The sequence below is a fragment of the Bufo gargarizans genome, chromosome 1 (genome assembly GCF_014858855.1).
Source record: "Bufo gargarizans isolate SCDJY-AF-19 chromosome 1, ASM1485885v1, whole genome shotgun sequence".
Lineage (NCBI taxonomy): Eukaryota > Metazoa > Chordata > Amphibia > Anura > Bufonidae > Bufo > Bufo gargarizans.
Genome location: NC_058080.1, coordinates 280,135,814 through 280,147,411, shown reverse-complemented (window position 1 = coordinate 280,147,411; position 11,598 = coordinate 280,135,814). Strand labels below are relative to the sequence as shown.

The 11,598-nt window shown below is 45.6% G+C and overlaps 1 protein-coding gene across 5 annotated transcripts in view; it reads right to left on the bottom strand.

Annotated features, from left to right (window-relative positions):
* Window positions 1-269: 269 nt before the first annotated feature.
* The window catches only part of MAPK10 (mitogen-activated protein kinase 10), a 162,203-nt gene continuing 150,874 nt past the window's right edge, over window positions 270-11,598 (bottom strand). For 3 of the 5 annotated variants that reach the window (XM_044278100.1, XM_044278109.1, XM_044278124.1), the window contains one exon: window positions 344-486. In XM_044278100.1, the coding sequence (XP_044134035.1) occupies window positions 344-486 (143 nt within the window). Of the gene's footprint in view, window positions 492-11,598 lie in introns of all 5 variants that reach the window. The other 2 variants (XM_044278117.1, XM_044278090.1) reach the window with 2 other exon arrangements.

The window sequence follows — 11,598 nt, the reverse complement described above, 5'->3', positions numbered from 1 at the left end:
AGATAATTGGATCTTGCTGGTTTTGCAGCCATTCGTTTTATAACGTATGCAAAGAGATTTTTTTAAGTAACCCTTTTTTTTCTTGTAGTAAGCATAACCAGAAGACCAAAGCGGAGCATCTATAAGTTAAATATACATTTGAGCTTAGCTGCATGACATAACTCTGTAGGAGAAGCAGGCTAGAAGGGAAATAATTTAACTCTCTACTTCCTTTCTTTCCTTTCTTGCAATTACATATATATATATATATATATATATATATAAATATATATATATATATATTGATTCTTTTCCAATCACATCATCGTCTGAAGAAGGAGGGATTTCTCAGGCAGGCGGCTAGTCACCTGCAACAACCGAGGGCTCCGGCAGAAGCTTCCAGGCTGCTGTCTGTATCGGATGCCAGTGTCTGGTCGGTGGACATGGAGGATATATCATTGACGGATGAGGAGGGAGGGAGGCTCTCGCTGCTGTTCACTGCTGCACCTGTGCTAAGAAAATTAACAACAAAGCAATATAACCTTAGTAAATTCAGTCAAAGTTAAAAAGGTTTTCCATAATCATAAAACAAGGCTACTTTCTCCCAGAAACAGTGCCACATCTGCCATCGGTTGAGTCTGGAATTGCAGTTGGCTCTATTGAAGTAAAAGAAGCTGAGCTGCAATACCACACATGATAGGCCAAGTTCACATCTGTCTTTTGAGCTCCAGCAGACTGTTCTGGTGGAGTTCACTGTATCCAGCATGTATGCCGGCTTTTGGCCTGACAAAAAATACTATGTTTTTGTCCAACCGAAAGCATTCCAAATTTTCAAACAAGACCATCACCACTACATTGGGAGATATAGATGTTAGAGTGAAAGCAGTGAAACCTGCTTTTACTTTCACTTTCAGCTGCATTCACTGCCAACCTGATTTGTAATATCTTCCCATTTAGAGGAGATTATGCTGTGATTCTGGTCTTGTTTGATTGCTTGGCCAGTTTTCAAACAAGACCAGGCCCATATTTCTAGCTGCTACCAATCCCAAGATATGAGGGGTTAAAGCAGAGCTCCCCTTTTCAGTCTGGAGGAGGGGTACAGTTGGGGATATATATATATACATATATATATATATATATTTGGCATTATCATATTTGTACTGACCAACAGAATAAAGTTATCGTGTTACTTATACCACACAGTGAACGCCATAAATAAATTCCACAAAATAATGTTAAAATTACAGTTTTTTATCTTTCCCCCTAAAAATAAAACAATAAAGTTATTTAATACACTATATGTATCCCAAAACAGTTCCTTAAAAAAAAAAAAATGCAACTTATCCAGCAAAATCCAAAAACATTTTTTTAGAAGAAAAAAATTAAAAAGTTATAACAGAGGGAGAAAATGTTACTGGTCTGTAAGGAGGGTAAATTGAGCACTGATATAATGTGGAGTGTATTTAGAATACATCATGTCACCATGGTCTGCTTAACCTTTATAGAGAATGCTATTTTGAGCCTCATGTTTTGATTAGATGCATTTTATGATTTTAATGATTAACAAAGACTGGCAAACAAGTCATCATTGATTGTAGTTACAATCCGGCTTCACACAAACATTTCTGAGAAATGTGATGCATAATTATATCACTGCAGTGATATACATCAGGGAATAATGATGAGCAGAAAAATCCAATAGAGTTTTGCTTCTTTTATAATTATATGAACAATGGGTAGCATTCTACTGCCTGAGGTCTATGATAAAGTACCATTTTCTGAGCATCCAATTACAAATTGATACTTCCTGAGAAGCTGCATCAAAATAATTACAATATGGCAATGTCATAACTACCAAGGAGGTAATGTATCGTTTCTGCTACACCAGTTTTCTAGTGTAAAAAAGTCACAAAACTGGGCTCTGCAATTTTTTTTTATTTAATTGTGACTTTTTTAGTCACAACTGGCATTTTTATGCTGCCTTCGCCAGGTTTCCAAAAAGGGGGCATTGTGAGGGTAGACGCTCTGAATGATTATGTCTTGCCATAAATGACATGCTTCCTTTAGCAGCACAGGCTGTAGCACAAGCCGGTCACGATAAATCAGGGTCTTAGAGTTCATCAGTGCTCCAACTATAAATTTTTATTACAAGAAAAGTTTGGAATTTTGGGTGGAAATCCTATTTAAAAACAGCCTGTCATGTTAAACATGGTGTCAATTCTATAGGCAGCATGTTATAGACCAGAAAGAGCTGAGCAGATGGATAAAAAATATATTGTTAGACAGTCCAATTTGTAACTTGTTGATTGAAATCTCTGCTTTCTTTGCTTAGGAGTCTAGTGGGCCATATTATCAGTGATTGACAACAATCTTTCTATATATACTCATACAGGGAAGCTGTCAGTCACTGAGTAGGACCGCCCACTGGACTCAAAGAAAGAAAGAGCAGGAAATTAAATGAATAACTGACATTTTACATGGAATCTTTTCCCACATCAACCTGTGAATCAACCTGCTCAGCTCCTCCTGCTCTATAGTATGCTACCTGCAGATAAGAATGCATGTTCAACATGACAAGTTTCCTTTAAAGCCAAAGTTCAGCAACAAAGCAATGAATATCAACATACCAAGTAACATTATAACAGTAATTTTCCAGTATGATGTCTCCTTTTGTATTAAATGATGTTCTCCTGTTTGCAACTGCCATTATATGACATCACTTTGAAACTAACAGACCTAACCGCTGTGGTCACAGAAAAAAAAGGGCCTGAGATGGATCAGGGCAGAAGGCCAAAAAATAGAACTGTATTCGCCTGTCATGTAGTCCACACCTCAAGTCATGTATGTATGGCTTTAAAATGTTCTTTAAAAATATTAATTCAGCATTATTTCAATTTTCAGCCCACGGGGCTCAGGCACCATCATGTTCTGCCAGGTGGTGCCCATGAACAAAAAGTTTAAAGGGAATGTGTCATCTGAAAACAAATTCATGTTAAATCATGTTGTTGTATGTAAATATATATTTTTAAAGAATTTTTGGGGATGTAATTTTGAATTACCCTTGTCAATATCATGACAAAAACTAAAATCCTGCAATTTTTGTACTGACTACTAAGCTTAATAGGAGGTTTGTACAGATCACATTAGTGCAGTTATCTGCTTATCATTACAGGTAGGATTAAAATCACAGATATTATCAATATATAGATCACATAGGATCCGCGATTTCACAACTTATCTACTCCCTCCTAATCTCTGCACAGGGCATGCCTAAAAGACTCCTATAGAAGTCAGTGAGGTCTCCTGTCTATTGTGTCTATGGCCCATGTGGCTGCTGTAATGCATATATCTAAAGCATATATCTAGAAGGCAATAATGAAAAATAAAGATACTGGCTTATAATTGTAATGTTTTATACATTTATAAATAAAGATATATATATATATATATATATATATATATATATATATATATAAAAAAGGAATATCCACTGCCGTTATGAAATGGTTGTTGGCCATTACTTCAATGTCACGCTTCAGCGTGGGAGCGAAACACCACACAGAGCATAAGAGGGAAGGGTGAAACAGGGAATCAGGCCTGAGAAGTAGGGAAGGAAAATGGACACCTCCTAGTGAAAACCCTAACCAAAATCCTGACTGACTACCAGTATGAACAGACCCCAAAGATAGGTGAGTTCATACGCAGGAATACCTAGAGTCCTATAGGACCCTGGTACTAATGGCAGGGACGAGACTACCTGATCCTTCAAAAGGAAAGACGAACAGGAGTCTACTTCAGGCCTAATACAAACAATAAGGAAATGCAACACACAGAACCCAAACAAAATACAAAAGGGAAAGGAAAGACTTAACTTCAAAGGAGCAATGGAAGCACCAGGAACTCAGCCGAGATCTAACCACAATCTATCCAAAAGGTCCAAACAGAAGCTATAAACTGCACAGCATTGTGGGAGAAGCAACTATAAATAGAGAAGGTTAAATGACCCTAATAGCTACATCTGAGGAAAGAAGGTGTGGCAAGCACCAGAAACAACACAGGCATCATTTGATCCAAACGGAAAACATGTCAGATCAAACCACGTTTTGCCAGTTTCACCAATCTCCTGCCACCTGTCGCAGGAACGTCCGTGACATTCAGTCTGTTATGGATATTAACATACATTAATCCACTACTTTCAACTAGACATCATATATACAGAAAGATCTGTCCTTTTCAGATCCTTACTAAGTGTGGCAGAGATTACTTGATCCAGAATAGGATTCATAAAAGTAGTGATGAGCGGCAGGGGCCATATTCATATTCGTGATATTTAACAAATTTTTTGTAGAATATTCGTTATATTTGCAAATAAAAAAAGACGAATATTCTAAAAAACTAATATATTCACTATAGGGCTATATATTAGTTTTTTTTCCAATATTCGTAATTTTTTTCCATCTAAAGACATCATGATTCCTCCCTGCTTAAGTTGCTTGTGGGCCAATGACTCATTGACCCACAAGTAAGAAGCAGGGAGGAATCATGTGTTCACTGTTCAGATGGGAAAAAATTAAACGGCATCCTAAAACCCACTTATTTATCGCTAACAACCTGAATACTAAAGTCCAATATACTGTAGTATATCTTCCATGTATTTTATCATTTAGCTATAAAAGCAAGCTTACATTTAATGTGGTGCCTGTGCTGTTAATAGTGCGCCATGCGATGATTAAAGGCAGGAAAGATCAAAGGCATATTGGTAAGCCTTGGACTTTTTCCAGGGTGCGGGTGCCCACAGAGAGGGCTCTGAGTGCTGCCTCTGGCACCCATGCCATGGGTTCGCCACCACTGCTCTAGGCTATAGAAAGGGTTTTGTGCAAACTCCAGGCATTAAGCAAGTCTTTCTGTTATAAAATGCCTGCTGTTTTGATTCCATACTTTAAAATGTGGTACAATCACACCTTTAACCTGTCAACTCTTGAAACTAATTTCACCTGAAACCTCAAGTGCATTTTTAACACTTCAGAGGCAATTTTTATGACTGCTTGTTACTAATTTTTGGATAAAATTATATTTTTTTCAATTGGCCTTTATAAAAAAATATTGAGCTGTTCTGCGACAAAGGGTTAACTGACAATTTGTGTGACTGATACTTACACTTTGTGCAGTCATCTAATAAACCTTATCTCTAGTGATTAGGCATCAACTTGGCAAATGAGGTTCAATGTGGACAAATGTAAAGTTATGCATCTTGGTAGTAATAATCTCTGTGCTTCATATAGGTGATGTAACACTGGAAGAGTCACTTATAGAGAAGGATTTGGGTGTCCTTGTGGATGATAGATTAAATTACAGCATACAATGTCATTCAGCTGCTTCTAAGGCCACCAGGATATTGTCATGCATTAAACGAGGCCGGAAGGACCCTCTGCAGCTGGAAAAAGTACAGAGGAGAGCGACTAAACTGATAAGGGGAATGGAGGGTCTTAGTTATGAAGAAAGATTAAAATAATTGAATTTATTTAGTCTTGAGAAGAGACGTCTAAGAGGGGACATGATTAACTTATACCAATATATAAATGGGCCATACAAAAAAATACGGTGAAAAACTATTCCATGTAAAATGCGCTCAAAAGACAAGGGGGCACTGCCTCCGACTGGAGAAGAAAAAGTTCAGTCTCTGGAAGCGTCAAAGCTTCTTTACTATAAGAACTGTGAATCTGTGGAATAGACTTCCTCAGGACGTGGTCACAGCAGGAACAGTAGACAGTTTCAAAAAGGGTTTAGATGAATTCTTAAAAGTAAAAAACATTAATGCTTTCGAAAATGTGCAGAAATCTTAGTCTCAATTCCTTTTTGGATTCGCATCCCCACCTATCCCTTGGTTGAACTTGATGGACGTAAGTCTTTTTTCAACCGTATTAACTATGTAACTATGTAAACTACTGAGAGGTCATAAACACTTATTTAAGCCACATTCTTATCATTAAAATAAGAACTGAGCTATGATGAGTGTTTATAAGGTCAGAGAGCAGAGATAAGGAGCCGTCAGCTCCTGGTCTGACGGAAAAGACAGAAAATCCAAAGGGTGCTACTAGAGCTCAAATGAGTACAATGCAATAATAAAAAAAATTGCCCCCAAAAGTGTACATAGCCTTTAAGTGCACCTTCTTCATTTATAGTGTGTCATGGAACCATGAACCAGACGTACAACAGAGATGAGTGGAAATAAGAAGGCTTTATTGGAAATCAAGCCGTAGCAAAAGTCCAAGCAGATGGCTAAACCGAAGCAGGGTCTTGCGTAGACAGAGGTCAGGAACCAGGAGGGTGGTCAGACGAAGCCAGGATCAGGAACCAACGGGGTAGTCAGACGAAGCCAGGATCAGGAACCAACGGGGTAGTCAGACGAAGCCAGGATCAGGAACCAACGGGGTAGTCAGACGAGGCCAGGATCAGGAACCAGAAGCAGCAGCAGTCTTAGAAGCATGTGAACACAGGAGGACCAAGCAAGGAACTGAAGCCACAGACCTTCTATATATATGAGCTAGGCATCCAGCTCCTCCCAGTGGGAAGGAGGAGCCGCAGGGTGGGAGGCTACAAGAAACCCAGAAACCAAGATGGCCGCCAGCACATGTCAAACGAAGGAGAACAGTGAGAAGGTAAGACCATGACAGTACCTCCCCCTCAAGGGCCCCTCCTCCGCGGAGTAAGGAACGGTTTCAGAGGGAAGCGTGCGTGGAAGGCTCGGAGCAACGCAGGAGCATGGACATCTGCGGAGGGAACCCAGGAACGCTCCTCTGGACCATAACCACGCCAATGGACCAAAAACTGCAACCGACCGCGGACCAGGCGTGAGTCCAGGATATTGCTCACCTCATATTCCTCACGATTGCCCACTTGGACCGGACGGGGCCGAGGAACCGAGGAAGTGAAACGATTACACACCAATGGCTTCAACAGGGAGACATGAAACACGTTAGAGATCCGCATGCCAGGAGGAAGCGCAAGGGCATAGGCTACCGGGTTTACCCTGTGAAGCACTCGGAAGGGACCAACAAAGCGAGGCGCCAGCTTGGGAGTGGGCACTCGAAGGTTGAGGTTGCGGGTGGACAACCATACACGGTCTCCGACCTGGTAGGAAGGAGCGGGCGCTCGTCTGCGATTAGCCTGGAGTCTCTGGCGTTGCGCAGAGACCTCAAGGGACCTCTGGATCTGTACCCAAGAAGTACGTAGGACGGAAAGGTGATCCTCCACAGCCGGAGTATCCTGGGGAGAGAATACCTCCGGTAACACGGCAGGTTGGAACCCATAATTGGCCATGAAGGGAGACGTCCCAGAGGAGGAGTTCACCGCCGTGTTCCTGGCAAACTCAGCCCAAGGCAGGAGGTCAACCCAATTGTCTTGGTGATCGGAGACATAGCAACGAAGGAATTGCTCCAAGGCCTGATTGGATCGTTCTGCGGCCCCATTGGACTGAGGGTGGTAGGCCGAGGAGAAAGAGAGATGAATCCCCAACTGGGAGCAAAAGGCGCGCCAGAACCTGGACACAAACTGACTCCCCCGATCCGACACAATCTCCTTGGGCAAACCGTGCAACCGGAAGACCTCCCTGGCAAAAATCGAGGCCAACTCTTGTGCAGAGGGTAACTTCTTGAGAGGAACACAGTGGCACATTTTGGAAAACCGATCCACAATCATGAGAATGACCGTATGGCCTCGGGATGCAGGGAGGTCCACAATGAAATCCATCCCCAGGTGTGACCATGGACGCTCCCCGGTGGCTATGGGTTGCAAAAGGCCCAACGGAAGGTGCCGAGGGGACTTACTCTGGGCACAAACGGAGCATGCCGCTACATATGCGGCGATGTCGGAACGTAGAGAAGGCCACCAGAACAGACGTGAAACCGCCCAGGACAGCTGATTCTTTCCAGGGTGCCCCGCGGCCTTGGAGTTATGGTAGGTTCGCAACAACCGAGTGCGCAACTCCTCAGGCACAAAACATCTGCCGTTGGGTCTCCCAGAGGGAGCACCAGATTGAGCCGCCAAAATCTGCTCACCCAGAGGAGAGGTCAGGCTGGTGCGAATAGCGGCCAGGATCTGATTCGGGGGTATGACCGTAGTCGGAATCGACTCCTCCCCGGACAGCTCGGAGTACTGCCGTGATAAGGCATCCGCTCTGATGTTCTTGGAGCCGGGTAGGTAGGAGACCACGTAATTAAAACGTGACAAGAACAGAGCCCATCTGGCCTGACGTGGTGTCAATCTCTTGGCCTCAGAGAGGTAGGTCAGATTCTTGTGGTCCGTCAGGATGAGAACCGGAACCACCGAGCCCTCGAGCAAGTGCCTCCATTCTTTAAGGGCCTGCACGATGGCCAATAACTCCCTGTCACCAATCTGATAGTTGCACTCCGCGGAAGACAGTTTCCGGGAGTAAAACCCACAAGGAAGCAGAGGACCCTCTGGTGTTCTACGCTGAGACAGGAGGGCGCCTACTCCCGTCTCAGACGCGTCCACCTCGAGGACAAAAGGCAACCCAGGGTTGGGATGCGACAGAATCGGAGCCGACACAAAGGCGGACTTTAGAGCCTCAAAAGCTCGGATGGCCTCGAGCGGCCAGACCTGAGGATTACTGCCCTTCCTGGTCAGATCCGTGAGAGGCTTGGCTAGCATGGAAAAGTCCCTGATGAACTTCCGATAATAATTGGCGAAGCCCAAAAAGCGCTGCAGGGCACGAAGCCCACTGGGCTGGGGCCACTGTAAGACAGCCGAAACCTTCTCAGGATCCATGGAGAACCCCTCAGCGGAAATGATGTAACCTAAGAAGGTTACCTGGGATCGGTGAAATTCGCATTTCTCAAGCTTACCGAACAGCTTGTTCTCTCGTAAGCGTTGCAACACTCGTCTGACATCCAGAATGTGGGCCTCCATGGATGCAGAATATACCAAGATGTCATCCAAATAGACCACCACACACTGCTGCAACAGGTCACGGAAAACATCGTTGATGAATTCCTGGAAGACTGCGGGCGCATTGCACAACCCAAAGGGCATAACCAAGGATTCATAATGACCGGTCCTGGTGTTAAACGCGGTCTTCCACTCATCGCCCGCCTTGATCCTTACCAGGTTATATGCCGCCCTCAGGTCGAGTTTGGTAAAGACCGTGGCCCCTTTGAGGCGATCGAACAGCTCGGAAATCAAGGGTATCGGGTAAGCGTTCTTGATCGTGATGCGATTGAGACCCCTGTAATCAATGCAAGGCCTCAACTCGCCGCCCTTCTTTTTCACAAAGAAAAATCCAGCCCCTGCCGGGGACGAGGATTTGCGAATGTGTCCGCGTGAAAGCGCCTCCCTCACGTACTCCTCCATGGCCTCATTCTCCGCTACCGACAGAGGATAGACTTTGCCACGAGGAGGAACGGCACCGGATTGTAACTCTATGGCACAATCGTATGGGCGGTGCGGAGGTAGGGCAACCGCGCGCACCTTATCGAATACATCCCGGTACTCCTCGTATTCAGGAGGCAACAGAGAGTCCGAGGAAGTACACAGCAACTTGACAGGCCCATGGATGCAACTAGCCCCACACTGCGGTGACCACGAGAGGATCTCGACCGATCTCCAATCGAAAGTCGGATTATGCTTCTGGAGCCAGGGGTACCCCAAGACCACCGAGTAGTGTGGAGACGAAATAACCTGGAGAGATACCGACTCTCTGTGAACGGCACCAATGGCTATCCCCACTGGAAGGGTCTCATGAGTCACGTGTGGCGGCAGAAGGGGTCTGCCGTCTATCGCCTCAAGAGCCAGTGGGGAACCTCGAGGCTGCAGAGGAATGGAATTGGCGGCAACGAACACTCTATCAATGAACAAACCACCAGCACCAGAGTCCACCAACGCCTGGGTCGTCACCGAGCCCCCGACCCAGGAGAGGACAACCGTGATCAGTGGTTTGTCAACACGGGAAACCGGGGACGAGGAGACTCCACCCAAGATCTGCCCCCGACAGGACCTCAGGTGCGAGCGTTCTCCCGGACGGTTCGGACATGCCAACCGAAAATGCCCACCGAGACCACAGTACATGCATCGGCCCTCGCGTCTCCGGAGTACCCTCTCCCCCTCAGACAGGCGAGCAAACCCCCGCTGCATGGGTTCACCCCCAGACAAGTCATCCCCAGGAGGCGTGGGAGGAGAGGGAGGCACGGGTGGGACAGCAAACGTAGGCGCCAATCTGTTAGAAGACCTCCGCAGGCTCTCCTTAAAGGAAGGTCTCTCCCTGAGTCTGGTGTCAATCAAAATCAGGAAAGAAATAAGAGACTCGAGCTCCACTGGTAGGTCCTTAGCTGCAACCTCATCCTTCAAGGCATCCGAGAGACCATGAGAGAAAGCAGCGACCAGAGCCTCATTATTCCAGCCCACCTCTGCTGCCAGGGTACGAAACTCAATGGCGTATTCAGCTACGGATCGTGAACCCTGTCTGATGGACATAAGGAGCTTCGCAGCAGAGGCAGCACGAGCCGGCACATCGAATACCTTCCGAAGAGAAGCAACAAAACCGGAAAACTCGGCAACCACCGGATTGTTGTTCTCCCATAAAGGGCTGGCCCAGGCCAAGGCCTTGTCCGAGAGCAGCGAGATCAAGAAGCCCACCTTTGATCTCTCAGTAGGAAAGGCATGTGGCAGCAACTCAAAATAAATGCCCACCTGGTTAAGGAAACCTCGGCACTGAGTTGGCTCTCCCCCAAAGCGCTGTGGAAGGGGGGCAGAACCGGTCATACCCCGAGACACCGCAGGCACAGCAACAGGTGTCGGGGTAGACTCTGGCGCAACAACCGGAGCGGCAGTAGGAGTGGGCCCAGGAGCGACAACCGACCCATCGGCAACGGAAGCGAAATGAGCCGTGCGTTCAAGCAGGGTTTGCAACGCCACAGCGAACCGACCCAACAGGTGATCCTGCTGATCAAGTCTGGCAACCAGCGTAGGTAGCGAGGATGGCCCTGTACCGTCAGAATTCATGGCTTGGTCCTAATGTCATGGAACCATGAACCAGACGTACAACAGAGATGAGTGGAAATAAGAAGGCTTTATTGGAAATCAAGCCGTAGCAAAAGTCCAAGCAGATGGCTAAACCGAAGCAGGGTCTTGCGTAGACAGAGGTCAGGAACCAGGAGGGTGGTCAGACGAAGCCAGGATCAGGAACCAACGGGGTAGTCAGACGAAGCCAGGATCAGGAACCAACGGGGTAGTCAGACGAAGCCAGGATCAGGAACCAACGGGGTAGTCAGACGAGGCCAGGATCAGGAACCAGAAGCAGCAGCAGTCTTAGAAGCATGTGAACACAGGAGGACCAAGCAAGGAACTGAAGCCACAGACCTTCTATATATATGAGCTAGGCATCCAGCTCCTCCCAGTGGGAAGGAGGAGCCGCAGGGTGGGAGGCTACAAGAAACCCAGAAACCAAGATGGCCGCCAGCACATGTCAAACGAAGGAGAACAGTGAGAAGGTAAGACCATGACATAGTGTTAATCTCTGATGACATGTTATAAAATATGTCATTTAGTATAACATTTTTTAATAAATGATAATTTTTAGTGTGTTTAGAAAAAGGAAAAAAATAT